At 40.5% G+C, this 18,851-nt stretch overlaps 1 protein-coding gene across 1 annotated transcript; it reads right to left on the bottom strand.

Annotated features, from left to right (window-relative positions):
* Positions 1-1,444: 1,444 nt before the first annotated feature.
* On the bottom strand, positions 1,445-17,946 carry apobb.1 (apolipoprotein Bb, tandem duplicate 1). Its single transcript, XM_039781181.1, has 30 exons — positions 17,853-17,946; positions 16,774-16,988; positions 16,425-16,457; positions 16,184-16,296; positions 15,930-16,075; positions 15,674-15,809; positions 15,360-15,533; positions 14,936-15,060; positions 14,770-14,855; positions 14,215-14,659; positions 13,978-14,092; positions 13,748-13,894; positions 13,448-13,659; positions 13,120-13,315; positions 12,846-13,025; positions 12,532-12,735; positions 12,251-12,418; positions 11,950-12,155; positions 11,491-11,673; positions 11,267-11,397; positions 10,951-11,161; positions 10,689-10,861; positions 10,309-10,469; positions 10,113-10,222; positions 9,648-10,021; positions 3,423-9,437; positions 3,220-3,331; positions 3,105-3,128; positions 2,779-2,965; positions 1,445-2,680 (listed from the first exon to the last, which is right to left on the bottom strand). Exons 2-30 carry the CDS (start codon positions 16,826-16,828, stop codon positions 1,685-1,687), a joined length of 11,418 nt encoding a protein of 3,805 aa, XP_039637115.1. The 5' UTR covers positions 16,829-16,988; positions 17,853-17,946; the 3' UTR covers positions 1,445-1,684.
* Between the last annotated feature and the right edge of the window lie 905 nt (positions 17,947-18,851).

Genomic DNA, 18,851 nt, shown 5'->3' with positions numbered 1-18,851 from the left:
AAAATGTTAAATCCAGCATTATTTACATCATTGTTAGTTTGCAGCATTGCTGCAAATCTTGGCATGTTGTGGGATGCTGTGACAACATTGGTTGTGTTGTGTGACCCGTGAGCATGTGCATTCTCGTTTGTGTGCACAAGATAAACAAAAAGGGACCCCTAATAGAAAACAAGCTCAGTAATACTACTAAAGGTCAAAAATTCCAAAAGGAACCTTTAAAGGAACACGCCGACTTATTGGGAATTTTGCTTATTCACCGTAACCCCCAGAGTAAGACAAGTCGATACATCCCCTTCTCATCTCTGTGCGTGCTGTAAAGCTGTCTGACAGCTCCAGCGGCATCAGCCCATCACAGAACAGGCAGGTAACTGGTTCCAGTAATCCTACTGCTCTGAATAAGTGACAAAATAACGCCAACATGTTCCTATTTACATGTTGTGATTTGTAGAGTCACAGCATGTACAAAAAACAACGTAACATGAGACACGAGCCATCTTCTAACCATAAATAAACTGGGAACTATATTCTCAGGTGGAAGATATGCTCGCAGCAAGCCTGTCTGAGAATATAGTTCCCGGTTTGTTTACAGATAGAAGATGGCTGTGTCTCATGTTACGTTGTTTTTGCTCGCTCGTAAACTCTAAAGCCAATATATCATCAAAAGAGCATGTTAACGTGGCTCTATTTCACTATCTAATTTAGACAGTAGGCTAGTTGGAACCAGTTACCTGCAGGATCTGTGCTGGGCTAAGCTAATGCTGGAGCCATCAGTCAGACAGCATTACAGCACGCACGGAGATGAGAAGGGTATGTATCGACTTGTCTTACTCTGGGGGTTACGGTGAATAAGCTAAATTCCCAGTAAGTCGGCGTGTTCCTTTAAGAGACAATTACTATAAAAAATATATTGTAACCAGTGAACTTTACTTGGACAATTTGTAACGTGAGGTTTTTGTATTTTTCCTCTATTTTAGAAAATCTCACACTCCTGGTATGGAAGAGGTTATAATCTTTCCTAATGAGTCTGATGTAAATCAGTCTACAACGAAGGTGATATTAATCCAAACAGAAAACCCAGGAGGTAGCAGAGAGAATGCCTGGTAAGAGATACAACAATTGTCTGGATGCTTTTGAATTCTGATAAACAGCCCACAAATGGTCTAAATACTTCTTATCTGTGATTTAAGCAGGGTCATCATGTGCAGGGTCATATTTAGGGGTAGGAGGAACCTAAACCAAGCTTTCAGAGGCGCTGAAGATGACGGTAAGAGTTTCCCGACGATCTACATACAGTAGTTTATTGTGCGGTGAATCGTGTCAGGCTGCTCTATAGGAGTCCTGAATCAAAAACTAAGACCAGAAAAGTAGTATAATAGCTGCTCTTTAAAGTTTGGATGTGCATTTCATAAAAATATCACAAAGCACGAAATCAGACATTTACAAATTGCATTAATGTATTTTATTGATGTTTTCTTGTTGCAGGAAGGTGAGTTTCAATACAATTTTATATTTTCAATGTTTGTACACAATAAACCATCTCAATGAAAATGATACAACAGGTGTTTCTGTTGAACTCATTGTTATAAATATGGTTAAAGAGCAAATTGTCCATACTTCTTCCAAGCATGTGTTTTGAACAGATGGTAGTGTTTCATTTGAACTTAGGCCTCAGTCTGAGGGTTTCTCACTGCTGGAAGGAAAATGGAAGGTCAATCTCAAGCCTTCCTTCACTAACTTTCATGTAGGCTTGAGCCTCCTCTGAAGCTTGCTGCAGGAAACCATAAACAGTGTTATTGAACTGATCCACTACATAAATGAACATGTCAATGATGTTCTCAAATGAATTGTTTAGCTGCTCCATATTTAGGGCAGAGATCTGGTCAACAACATTCTTTAAGACGGTGACAAGGTTACGATAGAGGGCATTGATGTTGATGAATACTGCATCTAAATAGTCAGACTTGACAGAGTCAACAAACTCCTGAGATTTCTCAACAACAGCCTTCAGGGTCTCACCCATCTTCACTAGTATTGTGTCAAGACTTTCCATATTTTTCACAAAGTCCACCAGTTCATCGAAGATGTTCTTAAAAGCTGTTTTGACCTGATCCAAGATCTGGCCTCCAGTGATTGCGTCACCAACTGGCATGCGCAATTTCACACTGCTGATCTGCTCAACAAAAGAGTTGTAGTAGACCTCCATGTTGTCTTTGATAGCCTGGAGGGTCTTATCTAACATTGCAGCAATGCTGCTGGTCAGCTTCCTCAGGACCTCAGGGAGAGTGGTCATCTCATCAGACCCAGGCAGTTTGAACTGGGTTTCCCTCAAGACCTTGACGACAGCATCCAAAAATACCTGAAGAGTCTTCTGGTACTGGACAATTATGTTCCTGAAGAAAATTGACACCTGGCTTAATTGAGTGTCATAGTTGATTGCAGCATTATAGGCCTCGCTGATGTGGTTGACAACTGAGTTTTTCAACTCTTCCATATTGCTTGTGATCTGGTACTTGTCAGCAAACATTGTGAATGTAGAGATGATGGAAGGGATTCTCATCTTGAATTCATTGAGCATTACTTTTGGTGCCTCCATGTTGTAGGCAATCTGCAGGTCCGTCTTGTCAGCATCCTTAGAAGATGATTTGATGACCAAGATGTCAACATCAACCTCTGGGGCAGACTGTTTAACAGAAGAAAAGAAAATATTATTTTAGCTACATTTTTATTTTGGTATTTAGTTTTCCATTGTATTAATAAGGTAATGCTAGTGATACTCACAGGATAACGACCATAGACCCTTGCCATCATCTGAGATGGGACTCTGCAATTGAATTGAAGGCCCAGGAAGCCAGTGGAAGGGGTAGATACTGAAGCACTGATACCATCTCTGCGAGCAGCATAACGAAGGTTCGCATCAGTGAAAGTAGGACTGGTGATGTCCAGATTCAGGGTGTGGTGAGAGTAACTAAGAGAAATAAAGCATTTCAAATTAGAAAACATAATTTATTCTTTACCTGATATTTTATATGAAGGAATTTGATTTATGCACATTACATAAATGGTCAAGATGAAAATGTAGAAAAAACTGTAGATTGAATATTTACCTGTTATCAGCCTGGCGCTTTTTCCTAAAATGTGAAATAAATGAGTTAATTACTTTAAACTTTGAATTTTAGAAGTAATTTTTCAGCATGAATTGTAAAACACACAGGATGTTACCTCAAGGCTTGGGTAATAACATGACTGACATCCATGGTCATTTCAGCATGTGTCAGGACAACTTTGCTGGCCATGGTCAGAGCTTCATTCTCAAAGGTCACAGTAGTAGAAGCTAATAAAAGAAATATTTTGTAAGATTTAGTGCTCAACAATGCTTGCAACATAAAACAGATACATGTATTCAGGGAATTAGATCAACTCACCATCCATATCATATTCCAAGAGCACAATGACCGAGGTGGCAGAGGACTTTAAGATAACTTTGAAGACAGAGGCATCACCCTCTACTTCAGCTGCCAGATTTGTGGTATACAGTGGGCTGACAAACTTGCCATTGGTGGAGATCTTCTGCTTTGCCGCTGTCACCTCAGCAACAGTTTTCTCAAAGATGGTGAGGTCACCCAGGCTGCTTGGCTGAGACAAATTAATCTCAATATCAGCAGTCAAGGAAGAGGTTGGGGCAAGATCAATGGTAGCCTGGACAACATGCTTCCCGTTGGTGTTGAAATCAAACAGGTTTGCCTCGTTGTTGCCAGTGTACTTCAGCACTGCATACACACGGCTCAGGGAGGCTTCAACAGCAATATTCTCATTTACATCCATGCCCATGACTTTGGTGGCGCCTTGGTTAAGCTTGGTATCAGCAATAACCTTGGAGGTGGAGCGTAGGCCATCCTTATTCAGATACAGATTAGCGTCATTATCCAGGACTCCCAAAAGTAGATAGTCTTCAAGCACTGTGCCATCCATGTTGGCCTTAGTAGATGACTCTATGGAAACATACTCAAAGCTTCCCTCCAGCTTCAGACTGTGGTCTGCTTCAGCCTTTCCAACAGCCTTGATCACAGGGAGATTTAAATCACCCTTAATCCTGAAGGTGGAGACAGCATTTGCTTTGGTTTTGGTGTCTGCAACCAAATTTTGGTTTGCGTCCAGATTGAGTATAGGCAGGGCAATCTTTGCAACAGTAGCCACAGAGATGGCAGTTTCAAAAGTCTCAGTACTCATGCTGATGGAGCTGTCATGAGTGCCTTCGATGTGACGATTTTCAAGTGACAGGGAATTGGCCAACTTGATTCCTCTCTTGGTGGTCAGACTGGTGGTGCCATCAAGTTTGGCTTGAAGACCCTCAAACACAGAGGCTGTGGTAGCTCCCAGACGGAACACAAGATCATCCTCAGCATACAGTCCAGCATTGGCATTCAGATTAATGATGGCAGACTTGACAGACAGCTCTGTGATCAGGTTACCCATAGATGGAATCTGGATTAAACCCATCATATCAACAAGGGGGGCAGCCTGGCTTTTCTTGTAAACAATCTTGGCATCCACGTCCACAGACTGCTCAGTGGTAGTTAAAATGTTCTTCAATCCAGTCTGCTCATACAAGTTCAGATCACTAATAGCTGGAGTACGGAAGTCAACAAAAGGCAGGTCAATCTCAGGAATGCTGATAGGGTATGTCAGGAAGTCAAGATTGGCCTCACTGTCCATTGCAACAAAGATGCCAGCCTCATTTTCACTATTGTCAACAGTGAAGTTGTAGAATATTTTGTACTGATTAAGACGAGCCAGAGATACCGTGTTCATCTGTTGGCTGTTAGGTTTAAAGGTGGCTGAGTAATCATTCTGCAGATCTATCTTAGCAATCAGACTTTCAAAAATGTTGACCTTGGCATTTCCTTTGTTTTGGAATTCAAAGACAAACTCAACAGGACGGACTACAATGTTGATTCCATTTGACAGGACTCCAGTGACTGCACCATACAGCTCTGTGTCATGGTTTGCATTCAGCTCAGCTTTCATATCATAAAGGTTGACCTGTCCAGATGCCACAACAAGACTGTTCTTAATTATTGGTGCCTCTGCCTCATTGCGGAGGTTAAACTTTAAGTAGCTAAGGGGGCTAGATTCAGCAGTAATTTGCTGTTTCATCTTTAAGATGGCTGAGTCTGTGTCTCCAGAGAAAGTTAATGTGACAAGGCTGGGAGTGAGTGACAATTGCAAGTTGCTCTTGTGGTTGCCCTCATCAGCATTGAGTTTGCCAGTGCCTGAATTGTCAACTGTTAACGTGATGGTGAAGCCATCTTGGCGAGCAATTGCTTTCTGGGTTACAGTAGCCTCACTCCTGACATTAACAATTGGGAGGTCCACTACATGATTGTAAGTGGTATCGAGAGAGGAAGTCATTCCCTCCGCCATAGCAAAAAAGGCTGTGTTCATGAAGTCAGCAGTGTAAGGTGTAGTCATAACCTTAATTGTAGTTTTGCCTTGGGCCTGGGCTGATTGGCCATAGAGAGTTACAGATGCCTGATGTTCAACTTCAAGAGCAAGATGGTTAAACTTGAGAGTCTCCGCAAGGACAACACGACTCATTTTTGGGAATGCAATACGAGCAGTGGAGTCAATTTTGTAATTTAGAATGTCAAAACTTGGAGATGTGGCCTGGGAAGAAAGGAATCCAGTGAATTGAGGTGTCGTTTCACTCTCAGTGGAGTTCTGGAACTCAGCAGAAGTCTTGACGGTGTAGGTGGGAGTTAGGAATTTGATCTCACCATAGAGTTTACCAAAGCATGGGACCATGATCTGATTTGGTATGGTTGGCAATGTGATCTCAGGAACCTGAAGAGACTTAACAAGCTTTTCTACAGGAACTTGTGGAATGGTAGGGAATGCAATCTCAGGAAGGGCGATTACTGGGAAGGTCATCTCAGGAATGGAAGGAAGGTAGTTCAGGGACAGGTCTCCAAAGAAAGCCTCCACATCAAACATTTTGATCTCAAAGTTTACAATGTAATCAATAATTTCAATGATTCTCTGCTTGATGTCATCAAAGGAAATTGTGGTGGATTTCACAGTATAGAAGCCCAGGATGGTGAACTCAGGGATATCTAGCTGTGTTGGGATTTCAAACTGTTCAAGCATATCCATGCTGAATTTCACAGAAGGCACAACAAGATCAGTGAGAGGAATGATGAAGGATGGCATGTTCAACTCGGCCTTCTTAAGTTCAGTAATGAGCCCTTCAATGATCTGCTGAATCTCGCTGATAATTTTTTGCTCAGGGGCCATGTTCTTAATCATCTCAACCATATTGTTGAACATATCAGTGACTATGGTGATGGCCCTCTTATAGTATTCACACACAAAATCAAGATAATAGGTTATCTCATGTTTGATATCCAGATCTGTAATTCCCTGTTTTATAAATTCGGCAAATCTCTTAACACTGTCAAGCACAACTTGGTCAATGATATCCTTTACAGATTTAATCATTTCTGCAATTTTGATTTCTCTCAGGCTTTCCATAAAGCCTCTAACAGAGAATAAAACAAGGTTGACAAAGTCTCTTGTTGCCTCAAGTTTCTGGGGAATTTCAAGAGTCCTGATCAGTTCATTCACGTAAACTGTGTACTCAGCAATTATTTGATTGGCATGATTCACAAAATCATTGTAATCCAGTGAATTCAGCTTTTGCACAATTGTTTCAATATACATATTCAGCTGTTGAATTATATCCTTAATCTCAGTTGTTTTCAAGTAGTTGATAGCACCCTGGAAAACTTGCATGAATTTGGTAGGGATGTCTGCATCCTTCACCATGTTGGCTACAGCCCTAAAAGTTTCCTCAATTTTAAATTGCTTGATGAGCTCAACAGCCTTTTCCAAGACAGCCTGCACCTTTTTGTCAGCCTCAAACTTTACAATCAACTCTCTCATCTTGGCATAGAATGTATTGATCTTACCTAGGATGTCAAGATCCTGAATCATTTCCTTAATGTAATCTGTCATATCGTTGAAACTCAATGGAATCTGACTCACTAGTTCTTCAATGTGAGCATTAAAGTTGATGGATGAAATGAACTCCTTCACCACAACAACATATTTTTGCATGTCAAAGGTCTCAATTATTTGTTTCATATCACTCATGATTGTTTGTAGTTTAGCCTTGACTTCATATTTGGAATCAATATCATGCAGGAATGCTATGCTGCTGCCCTTAAGTTTTTCCAAGTCAATCTGCTGGATCATCTCCTTCATGGTGTCAATCACATACACAACCATTGCCTGGATGTCATACTCCTCGTAAATGTCATTCAGCTGTTCCTGAATCTTCTGAATCAGGGTTTCACTAACAATGAACTCTTTTACCATACCAGCAAAGTGTTGGATGTAAACTGTAAGATCAGCCAGCAGTTTCTCAACAGTAACCTTAAGGATTCTCAAAGAGGCTTCAACATCCTCCATGGAGATGACATATGCTTGGGTAAAATCATCAAAATACTGTTTCAGCTGAATGACTTTGCCTTCTATGTTGAGTTGAGAAACAAGGTCACTTACATACTGGGGAAGAGCCTCAAGTTTAGCCCTAATCTCCTCATCTTTTATGTAGTCTTGCAGTGCCTCTGCAACACGGACAACAACGCCCTTGATGCTTTCCAAGAAGGCAGGCAGATTTTCGATTAGAGGGAACTGAATTATTTGACTATCTGTGTTCTTGTCATACTTGAGGAATGAAGAGAGGGTGAATTCCTGGGTCTCCGTGGAGTCTGCATTGAGCATGTTTGTGAGGATGGTGCCAGAAACCTCAATTCCAGTTCTCTCAGCAGTGTTATAAACACTCATGTCCTGATTAAAGGCATGCTCATTAATTTTAGACTTCATTCTAAAACTGCTTTTCTGCTCTTGGAGTGACAGAACAGTATCCATCTTGTTGTCAATTGTGGTCTCAAGAGCAAAACCGCTATCTAGCTGCTGGTTTACTGATGCTCTGCATTCATGTGAGCTAGCAAAAGCCAGGGGCTGCGCTTTAAGGAGGAACTTGCCATAGAGCTGGGCACTGTGCTTTCCATACATGGTCATGTCTCCATCAGCATTAAAAATGGCATCAAGGTTGAAATCAAAAGGAACAATGCTGCAACGGATGGTGTGGTCAAAGCGCATTGGCTGTGAGTTGAAACGGGCATCGTTGGTGATCCTGGCAGCAAGACCGACAACTTCAAGCTCGGTGTTGTGGCTCATGTGAGTTCCAAGGAGTTTTCCAGTGGTGCTGCATTTTGCATTAGCTGTCATATCAGCATAGTTTACCTGATAGGTGTGCTTAATCTCTTCTGCACCATAGATTGCTTTCAGGCTTCCAGTCAGGTCCATCTTGTAAAGCTCTGCCTGCAGCTGAGCCTCATTAATGAAGTTGGCCGCCAGAAGTTTCAAGTTGTTATTAACATTTGCAGAAGCAGTGTAGGGTTTTAGGTCGATGGTGATATCATGAGTGTAAGAGGCATACTCACTGGCAGAGGCTTCAGCCTTTGAGTTGAAGTCAAGACTAGAGAGAGTAATGGTCAGAGTGTTGGCATTATCAACCTTGATGTCATGCATTGCAGCCTTGTTGGTAAAAGACAGAGTAGCACTTGAAGCATCAAGCCCAGCATTGAAGGTGTTTTCCAGGGAAAGGGGGCTTTGGAGGGTGGTTGTTCCACTTGTGGTCAAACCATCCTTGTTCATTTTCAGAGTTGCCTTGTGTGTAGCCTCATTCTCAAAAAGCTTCATGGTGGCATCACTGTTTACAGCCAGACCATTGACATCAAAATAGACAGTCAGCAAAGAGTAAACACGGTTTTCAGAGTGGTCTGCATTTGTCTCCATTCTCATGACGACTTCACCAGCTCCAGCAGAGGCTTCAGCCTGGTTGCGGATCTTCATGCCGAGAGCAAGGGCATTTGCATCACATTTCAGTGACAGCTTGCTGTCTTTGAAGGAAAGCTCAGCAACATGGGTCAAGATGTCTTCAAAGGCATTGGTGTTAGACACAACTGAGAATTCACCATTGGCATAGGTTGCTGCAATTGTGTTCTGGGCCTTAATGATGGTGGAATCAAACTGAACAGTAGAATCAATCTTTGCTTCTGGCCTAAGTGGGAAGATGGCAAATGACTGGGTTGAAATGGTCTTGCCATACATGGGTCCAGCCGTGAATTTTCCGTCAAAGTTACTTTCACCAGATATTTCTTCAGTGTTGAATCCAGTTATACCAGTGTGCTCTAATGCAATATTGAGACCAAAGGGACTTGTGGCTTCAATCTTGCTGCTTGATTTCAAATTGATTTTGTCTGTGATGGTTGCATCCTCAACTATACTAATACTGGCTTCAAGGAATTTATGGGCCAAAGAGCTTTTCAATTGGGCTTTGATGGAATCAGTGGTGGCCAACATTCCAGAGCCTAAATAAAACACAAAAGAAGAAAATTAGATTGGTAGGTTGATAACAGATAATTGAATCAGGGAACACTGCAACATTGTAACTGAATTAAGTCACATTGTTTCATATCACTTAAAGTTTAAAACTAAACACTTTTACCTGGAGTAAACATGACATACTTTTATCTGTAAGTTAATAAATAAATTCATGAATAGTATTTACTTTGAAATACCTTCAATCTTTATTGAGAGGATGTCAAGTGGGGAGGTTCCTTTCACATCAAATTTAGCTGAGTAGCTTGGTGTCTCCACAACATCTTTGCCGGCAGCCATTGAGGCTTCCATGTCATATAGGTTACTCTTCATCAGAGTTGAAACCTCAGCTTTGCCAAAAAGAGGAATGGACAGAGTAAGGCTCTCAGGGACAACAAGCTCTGGGATGGGAATTTGTATGGAGACAATCTCCAGTCCAAACAGAGGTAGAGACACGCTAGGTGTGGTTAAAGCTGGTGGGAAGTTAAGCTCTTCTGTTGACCTTCCTCCAAGAGGGAGAGGGATAGCAATGGTGAAGCGCTCATTGTTGAAGTAGTAGACAGCCTTTGCCTCACTGTTATGAACAAGAAAGGTAAAAATCAATAAACCTTCAATAATATTTTCTAAAGGTTAAGATATTGATCACTGAGTTCTTTCAGACTTACGTATTGAGGAACAGTGTCTCTGGCAGGGAAATCTCAGGCATATCAGGCACTCTGAAGTTCTGAATGTAAGGGATATCAGCCCCATACTTTTCCATGTAATTGTTTGCTGCCTAAGACAATGACAACCAGTGTTTTATGCATGCTACACATTTTTACCGAAGAAAATGTGAATAATTATTAAATCTCAGATTCCTACCTCCACAAACTTCTTGAAGATATGACGGACTTTCATGTCAGTCTGCCCCATTTCCATGTCAAGAATTTGGTTGCCATACTTCTCAACAGTATCAGCATTTGGCAGGCTGGTGGTCTCAGTGTTCACATCTGACTTGAGTTCAACCTCAAACTTGCTGGCATCTGCAACAATAGAAAACAATGAATTCATAGATAAAGTATTCCTCTAATCCCCAGGTTAGAATTAAGCCAGGAGTAAATTTACTCTTAACAAATCAAATTTGTAATTTTCTCTCAAGAAAAAAGGGCCCAATATTATTGGTACCATCTAAGACGTGAGCGACTATTAAATTCATTTTTATGTAATATTCTAAAAAAAAGCTTACTGGAAAATAACATTACCATATTTCATTGTGATTTTCTGCTCAGAGGTGGCGTCCATGACCTTGATTTCACTCTTAACCTCCAATTCCAATTCTTCATCACGTTTCATGTTAGCTGTGACGGTGGCATCAGCATTGAATGAAGGGACAAGAAGTTGGACTTGCAGCATACCTTCCTTCATGGCCTTCAGACTGAAAAATGTGTCAGTGAGTTAGCATAATCTCAATGATGAGGTTCACATTAATGTTATATCATAAGGATTTATGGTTGATTTTCTTACTTGGCACGGCCAACTAGGGAGAGCTGAGGGATGTTCTTGTTTATGAAGTCAAGAGAGATGGAGTGAGTTCCTTTGCCCTTGGTGTTTCCATCGACAACACCCAGCCTGACTCCAGCCTCCACATCATAGTCAGGGATCTGGATGTCCGCTGTGATGACATTCTTTCTTCTGTTATATTTCATGATTGCTCTGGCTTCAGTGGGAGCTGAACCTGTTGTTGACCAACCAATAGGGTAATATTACCTGACTCCAACAAACATCAGAGCAAAACTGAGCTAGTAATAAGCAAGAAAGATTTTGTAATATCTTCCATTACCTTCTGCCCTCAGAACAAACTTCACAGAGTCAACCTTCTGCCGGCCCTCCTCTCCCTCCTTGAGGAGCTCATAGGCAACAGTGGCTGTGTACTCAGTGACTTCACCAGTAGGATGGAGCTCCACAGCAAATCTATTAAGAAAATTCAGTTAATTTGCTAATATTGGTAGGTAACTTATTTAAAAAAGACAATTATGTGCTGGTAGTTTGGAAAGTCTTGCTTACTTGCTGTCTCCGGTGATGGGGAAGTAGGGGGCTGTCTCCTGAGAGAAAGCATCAGTGTACTGCAGAGCAGTGCAGTATTTCATTCCAGCAAAGAAGGGAGTGCACTCGCTAACATCAACCTTATCCATCACCATAGAGGGAATGGTCTTCACCTGTGATCCAGTCACTGCCACCAGGGTGTTTCTAAGTTTTAAATGTAGAAAAGTTAGAATGCAACTTTTGGTTTTAATCTAAATAGAAGAGGGTAGAGTAGAGTAGTTAAAGAAAAGTAAAAATTGTTGCATTCAAAGATATAAGATCCCCTTTATTATTTTTTATCGAAAGCTGGATTCTTTAACTTTGTTAAATAAAATTGTCACCTTTATACATTAAATTAGCTATCTTAATAGTAACATTACAACCAAAGTTGTAAAGCACTATGTGCCTGTTGTTTTCTCCATAAGATCTACTTGGACTTACGTCATTTGGAAGAGCTTAGTAGGACTGGTTGGAGCAGGAATGGTCAGCTTCACATTGTCACGTTCCATGGAGATCTTGGCACTAAGGCCACTTTCATGGAAAATGTCGGTGTGTATCTCTAATCCAGAGTTGACATATTCAGGGATGTGGGACCCAATTTGCGATACAAACTCAATGCCAGCAGAGGGCATGAAGGTCACTTCACTCTGTGTGGACACAGGAGAAATGAGAAATGTTTAGTTGATGCTCTTTATTATTAAAAAAATATTGGTGGCATTAAAAAGCATTTTTGAATAATTACCATGTCACGAGCAATCTGAAGTCCACCCTTAATGCCAGGGGTGAAAGTACCAGACAGTGCAATCCTCAGAGGCACCCCAGTGACAGTAGGCAGGAAGAATTCATTGTCCATAAAGATGTAGTGGGCAAAGAATGTGTTGTCAGCCTTGGTCATCAGTGCCTTAATGATCTGTTGCAAATAAAAATACACATAAGATATTTAAATAATTAAAAAGAAAGGAATTTCTAAATAAATGCATTGTTTTATTGTCCACTATGCTCTTTAAAAAAAAGTGTCCTTACATCAGTAGGGAACATCTTGAACATGCTGTCAAACATCATGGCAGCAGAGTAGATCATCTCTTCCATTTCGTTGGTCGTCAGATATCCCAGCTCATTTCCTAAAAGTCTCAGATAAACCATTGCCTCTGGAGACTGTGCCGTCTTCATTTCCCTCACGAGTTTGTTGAGGTTGCGTCCAATCTCCCGCATCAGGTTCTGGGAGGCCTAAACATAGATGAGCACTCTCTATTAGAAGATAATTTCATTATGGAAAAAAATATCATCATAATTACAGTGGTTTTAGTCTTGTGTAAAAAACAGATTGGTCTGAGTACCTGTCTCTTCATCCTATCCTTTTTCAGAGCAGGCAGCATGTTCTGCAGGATCTCATTGACTTTGAGTGGCATGTTGTCAGAAACAAAGTACATTGTCTTTAGGGCAGTGTCAGGGAAGAAGCCATTCGTTCCAAACAGGGCATCAACAGTTGGCTCAAATCCTTTGCCCTCCATACCAATCTGTAAAGGTAACACATTTTTCACTGTTACAAATTAGCGAACCAAAAAATTGTCTCAAAGCACAATTTAGATTTAAACTGCCCAAAATGTTTACCTCCATCATGTCAATGTCATAGCCAAATGCCTTCAGAGTCATTTCAAGCATGACTTCCTTGGGCAGGTAGCTGGTACCCTCAAAGATCATGTTACCCTCCACAGATCCGATCTTGTAGTTGCGAGAGAACTTAATGGGGTCCATGGTGGGCCCGACCTCATTACCTTGCAGGGCATCACGAATCTTCTGTCTCAATCTGCAGGAATGAAAAGATGTATTACTGTTAAACACCCAATAGTGCTCAAATCCAGACACTTAGATTACGCAGCATGTAGTGAAACAACACATTTAAGAAATATAAATAAAGCTGAAACTGCTTTTCACTTACTCTTGGGTCTCTGGCTCAGTTGAGGACAAAATATTGGTAATGTGGGAGATCACAAAGCTCTTGACTTGTTTGTCCTGCTCATTGGGCAAGGCATTAGCCAGCTGGGCCAGTTCAGTGGGCTGGGGGTCTTTCATAAGTACCAGATAAGCAGCAATGCGCTTTTGCATGGGGCTGGCACTGTCCAAAAGCACCTGCATGAGAATCTCTCTACCCTGTGACCAATAGACATCAATAAAATTAGTACACAGTAGAAAAAAGTATTCCAATGATGTGTCGAACCTTTGAAATAACTTGACATGCCTCCTCAGGGACGGGAGTCAGCCTGAACACTTGGATGGCAGCCTGCTGCACAGCCAGGGAAGCAGCAGGTTGGTTCACACACTGGATGACAGCAGATCTGAGTGCGGGGCCAGCAGATACCAGAGCTGGAGCCATGTTTCCAATAACCTAGAATGATTTGCACATGTTAATATTTTGCCTATTTGTGTTGGCAGTCATTTAAATGTTGATCTATGGGGAAGGTTACCCACTCTCAGTGTCATAAAGGTTTTGTCGTTGTCACCAGAACAGTCACCCAACTGGGCAGCCATGAACTCAGAAACAGAGTGAATCTCAGGGATCAGTTTTCCCTCAGCTTTGTAAAACCTGTTGAAAAATAAAAACAAAATTGAATTAAAAGTCTGTGTATCTTTTTTTACACAAAGAGGTAAAATGTTAGTATTGTTAATAAATGTAACGATATTTAACCTGGAATAAAGTGTGGTTACCTCTTGACAACATTGCTCAGGGCATACATGATGGGCTTGCTGGGCTTGTATTTGGCCATCTCAAGCATGTCATTGATCAAGAGGGCAGAAGGATTGGATACGAGTCCCATAGCAAAAACACCGGCATCAACCTCGACTGAGGAGGTATCAAAAGTCCTGAGGATCTGCATGATGGCACTGCTGCACTCAGGGGTTCCACACTGGGCCAAGACCTGATAGGTCAGGACAGGGGACACTGCAAGAGCTTCAGGAATGGCAGGACTAAGGGTGTCAGTCTTCATTCCACGGACCATGGTGACAATGTTGTGGAAGAGGTGGGCCCTCCTCTCACCCTCGGTCTCGGGCAGAGTGGCCAGTTCTCTCAGGAGGTTCAGACCTGCATCTTTATCCTGGACAGCACTCTTGTCCTCAACAGCCTCCATGTGAAGACCCTTGACAATGTCACCTGTGATACACAAGCAACATAGTTATAATGACTTAATGTTATATTTAGTGACCATTTTAAAACAATCAACTATAAATGAAAAAAAAAATACAAAGAAAAAAAGGGCTTACTGTGGTCAAAGACTCTTTCATTGTGAGGAGAAACCTCAACCAGAGTCAGTTCTTGCTTTCCAACGTTGGTAACTCCATACTCTCCCCTGTAGGAATGCACATGCTTAAAAATACTGTTGAAGAAGAAATATCAGTATGCACATTTAAAAGACAAGGTTGGACTTACTTGTGAGAGAAGGGAATGAGGATGTGGTTCTCTGTGCAAGACCCAGAGGTCATGTGTTTTTTCTCATTGTCAAACTTGTAGTTGCAGGACTGGGAGCTTCTTACCAGCTGGGCAAGAGGGTAGTGCTGAAAATAGACAAAAACTCATATTAATGCAGTGAATTAATCAAAGTGAAATAGTTCCTGTCAGTAGTGTCTTTTTTGTCTTTTCAACATTGTTGTTTTTTCAACTCAACTTAACTATGCATTTTCTTTTTTTCTAACTTACAAAAAAAAATACTCTTGGTACTGTCAGAACATAATTTGTCTTTCCTATGCACCGGGGAGATTTTGATCCAAGACTGGATGTATAGGACAGTATATGTTTCTAGTGGAAAAGCTGACATGAAGTTAATGTTGCTACCATGGACAGTTGGTGATCTTACCATGCCAGAGATAAGTGCCAGTGGGCTGGTGTGATCTCTCATTGGGACAAATTTGTCACATCTGGACAGGTCCCTGGTGAGGCTGATGTCAGTTGCAATATCCTCTCTCGCGTTGACTTTGTAATCGGTCTGGCACTTGCCATGGATAGTGGGCTGAAATATTGATTTTGTTCTCTAATATTGATAAGAGAAAAAAAATATTTAGAATGTACTACAGGCAATTATTTTAAAACTGTAAATATCAGCCTGGTTTACTTTAATGGTTCTACTAAAATATGCAGATTGATAAGCATGTTCCTGATTAATGAATGTACCATATCTTCTTCCAGTAGAGGTACAGCCAGGGCAGAGATGATACCCCTCTTGATGTTCAGGATGGTTGTTGTCTCACCGTCCTCGGGGTAAAGTTTAACATCGTACACACCCTCAACCACAACCTTTAGAGGATATCTATAGAAAATGTATGATTGAGTTTATCTATCAGTGCAAAACCTCCAAAAGAATATCTTTGATAATACAGTTTCAAAGAAAATAATTTTTGACTTCAGTAATTTTCAATGAATCACATACCTCTCCATTTCAGCAGCAAAGGCATCAGAGCTGGGTGCAGGACTGAACACAGGGTTGCCCTCTGCGTCCATGTCGACCACCTCGCTCAGGCTACAGCCAGTGGTGCGGATGATGAAACTACATGTCTGAGGCACTTCAATTTCAACCTGTGAAATAAGGTAAATGTTTTTTTAACTCACTCTCTGAGCAACTTCTTATGGAAAGAAAAAAAAAATTAGATGCCTAAAGATGACTGTAAAAGATCTTTCTCATACCGTGCAAGAGGCCTTGGGTCCGTTCTTGAGCTGTGAGGCTCCGTTGATGGCATTCAAAGATTCAGCTTCATACCGGTATTCATACTTGTGTAAGGTCTTGTACCTTTGGGCCACTAGAAGAAACAATTCTATGTAAAAGCTATCTATTTACCACCCTAAAATTATTGTCAATGTGTAGACTGGCTGTCAACACAATTATTAACACAAGCATGATCACAGCAAGTACTTTGGTGTAACTTACGCAGGCAGGCTGGCTGATCTTCCTCTTGGGCAACTGGGCAAGAAAAAAAGTCATATAAATTACTCTTTAGTGATTCTAATGCGACTGACTACAACGACTTTACTACTATAACTACACTAATTCATAGGTCCTCAGTCAGAATTATTATTGTAGCATGTCTCCATGTTATTTTTTAAAGTTTGTTATAACATACATTTAAAGGTTTGTAAAAAAGAATATAATACAATTTAGGAAAAATGTGATTAAATAATTTGCAAAAACAACAACTTTGGGCAATCATATGCCATATTGAAAAGATGTTAACTCCAATAATTCTTTTTTACATTGTTATACTAAGCCAACTACTCACAAGCCAAGGCAGATGTGCTGAGGAGCAGCAAAAGGCAGAGCTTTGAGTCCCCCATGATGGGTTCGTTGAAGCTCTCTCCTTTGGTATTGGCGAGTACTCAGTTGAGACTAATTTCTCAGCTTCAGCTACGGGGCTTTTATACCCTTAGCTGGGCTCTGTCTGTGGACAGGGCGGCACAGACAGTGCTTTGAACGCTCAAAGTCCACCCCACCCTCCTGTGTGGAGGGACAAAGGCAAAAGGTTTAAAAAGATACCCATGGCTCAAAGCACAGAAGCTTACAAAACTGATCAATACAGTTAAATCTTTAAATGTCCCTTTTTAACCACATTAAAGGTGCATTTTATGTGTTTCTAAATGCATGTAGAACTTTGGATGATATATTTTAATTGAATAAAGCACCTTAAAGCTTAGCCTTTTCAGATACTGGTGGTTTTATTAATTAAATGATACTTAACTACATCTAATATAATTGAGACATCCATGAAGAGCAGCTGTGTGGTCACAATGTATTTACTTTACATCTAGCTTTTAGTCACATCTAAAAGCTAGAAAGAAGGCCCATTTCTTGGTGTTGTCCATTTGTCAATAAAAGAAGTAAATTAAATTATTTTTATTAAATTAAGAATGATTCTATTTTCTGTGATTTACTCTACTGATGGTTACTCTTGTAAAAATGCAAAGTTAGTCAATGAAGTTAACTAGCTAACAGCTCCATGTGAATTAGGTCACTGATAAGCGCTCATTACTAAACACTGAGTGACCAAGGCGTGCTCCAAACACAAAGTCCCTCTAGATATAAAAGAAACATGATAAACTTATCAGCTGCCTTATCCGTTGATTATATTGATCAAAAAACAAACCACTGGTAAATTTAACAGGGACAGTGCACATTAATACCAACACGTCTGCAAAGTTAGGCAAAAGACTATTTTTATCTGTAGTGATCAGGTTTATGTTCATTTAATATCATCTTATGTACATTTATTTAACACAGTACTCAAATAAGGACATACCCAATGTTTTAAATGGGAATGTGGCTTATCATTATAGTTGAAATAATTGTAGTTATAGTACTTACAGTATAGTACGTAAGAGTGATGATGCTTGTTGTTCTGCTTCCACTGCCACAGGCCAAAATGAAGAGTAAAAACATTTGCCAAACTTCAATACGGGTTAGATGATGAACTTTGATCTACAAATAATCAGATACTGAACATGTGGTAAATAAATAAACAGCAACTTCGGATTGGCTGAAGGCTTTTCTTTTGTTGTTAGATTTAATTAAATCATTTTCAATGTATTATTATTTTTCAATACTATGCAAAGTTTGAGACAGCATGTTGTTAAAAAATAAATAACTGTGTTCTCTTTTGTACATCGATACACATTGCGTAATGGTCTGTTGCAATATATCCCCATCAGGACCTTTTAAAAAGTTTGTCAGATACTGACTTTGTTTGCACTGACAGACATGTACATAGATAGAGTCCAAAGGGGGATTGAGACACTTTAATAATTTAGCTGACCCTTTAACCCATCATGTCAGATTTATATAAATGTAGATTTAGATTAGACTTGAAAACAATAATTTTATCTTAAAGACAATTGTAGATGTACAATCTGAGGTTTATCCCGGCCAAGCCATATTGCAGTTGCATGCAGTGCATCTCCGTGCTCTCAATGATCTCAGAGGGTCCAATGGGAGAAGATACTTTGAGGGAACATGTTTAAAAATAGTTGCTAGCACACTCGTTCATCTCATAGTATTCATCACTTTATTACCTACAACCTTATTTCACTAACTGTGTGATGTTAGGTTCAGTTTGTCAGTTTCCAAAGTCTTGCAATGGCTGCAGATTAGAAAGGTAATAAGAAGAAGATGAAGGTGAAGATGGAGAAGTCAGAGAAGATGGTGAAGAAACACACCTAGCCACAGTGAACTGATCACATCAATTATGGTCTTGTTTTTTTCAGTCAAAAGAAATAAAGAAAATAGTGCATAATACTGGCCCATGAGACTGATTATAAACTCTGTAACCCACATCACAGGAGACAGACATGTGCAGTCTCCCAGCAG

This window comes from Perca fluviatilis, chromosome 18, assembly GCF_010015445.1.
Source record: "Perca fluviatilis chromosome 18, GENO_Pfluv_1.0, whole genome shotgun sequence".
Taxonomy (NCBI): domain Eukaryota; kingdom Metazoa; phylum Chordata; class Actinopteri; order Perciformes; family Percidae; genus Perca; species Perca fluviatilis.
This window is presented reverse-complemented; position numbering and strand designations above follow the sequence as displayed.

Bases quoted from the DNA above. Each gene is read 5' to 3' on its own strand.
- apobb.1 (XM_039781181.1), bottom strand. From the start codon at position 16,828: ATGGGGGACTCAAAGCTCTGCCTTTTGCTGCTCCTCAGCACATCTGCC. The intron at 16,458-16,773 runs GTGAGTAGTTGG...TTTCTTGCCCAG, and splicing joins CAGCACATCTGCCTTGGCTT to TTGCCCAAGAGGAAGATCAG. The intron at 14,856-14,935 runs GTAAGTCCAACC...GCATTCCTACAG, and splicing joins CTCATTCCCTTCTCTCACAA to GGGAGAGTATGGAGTTACCA.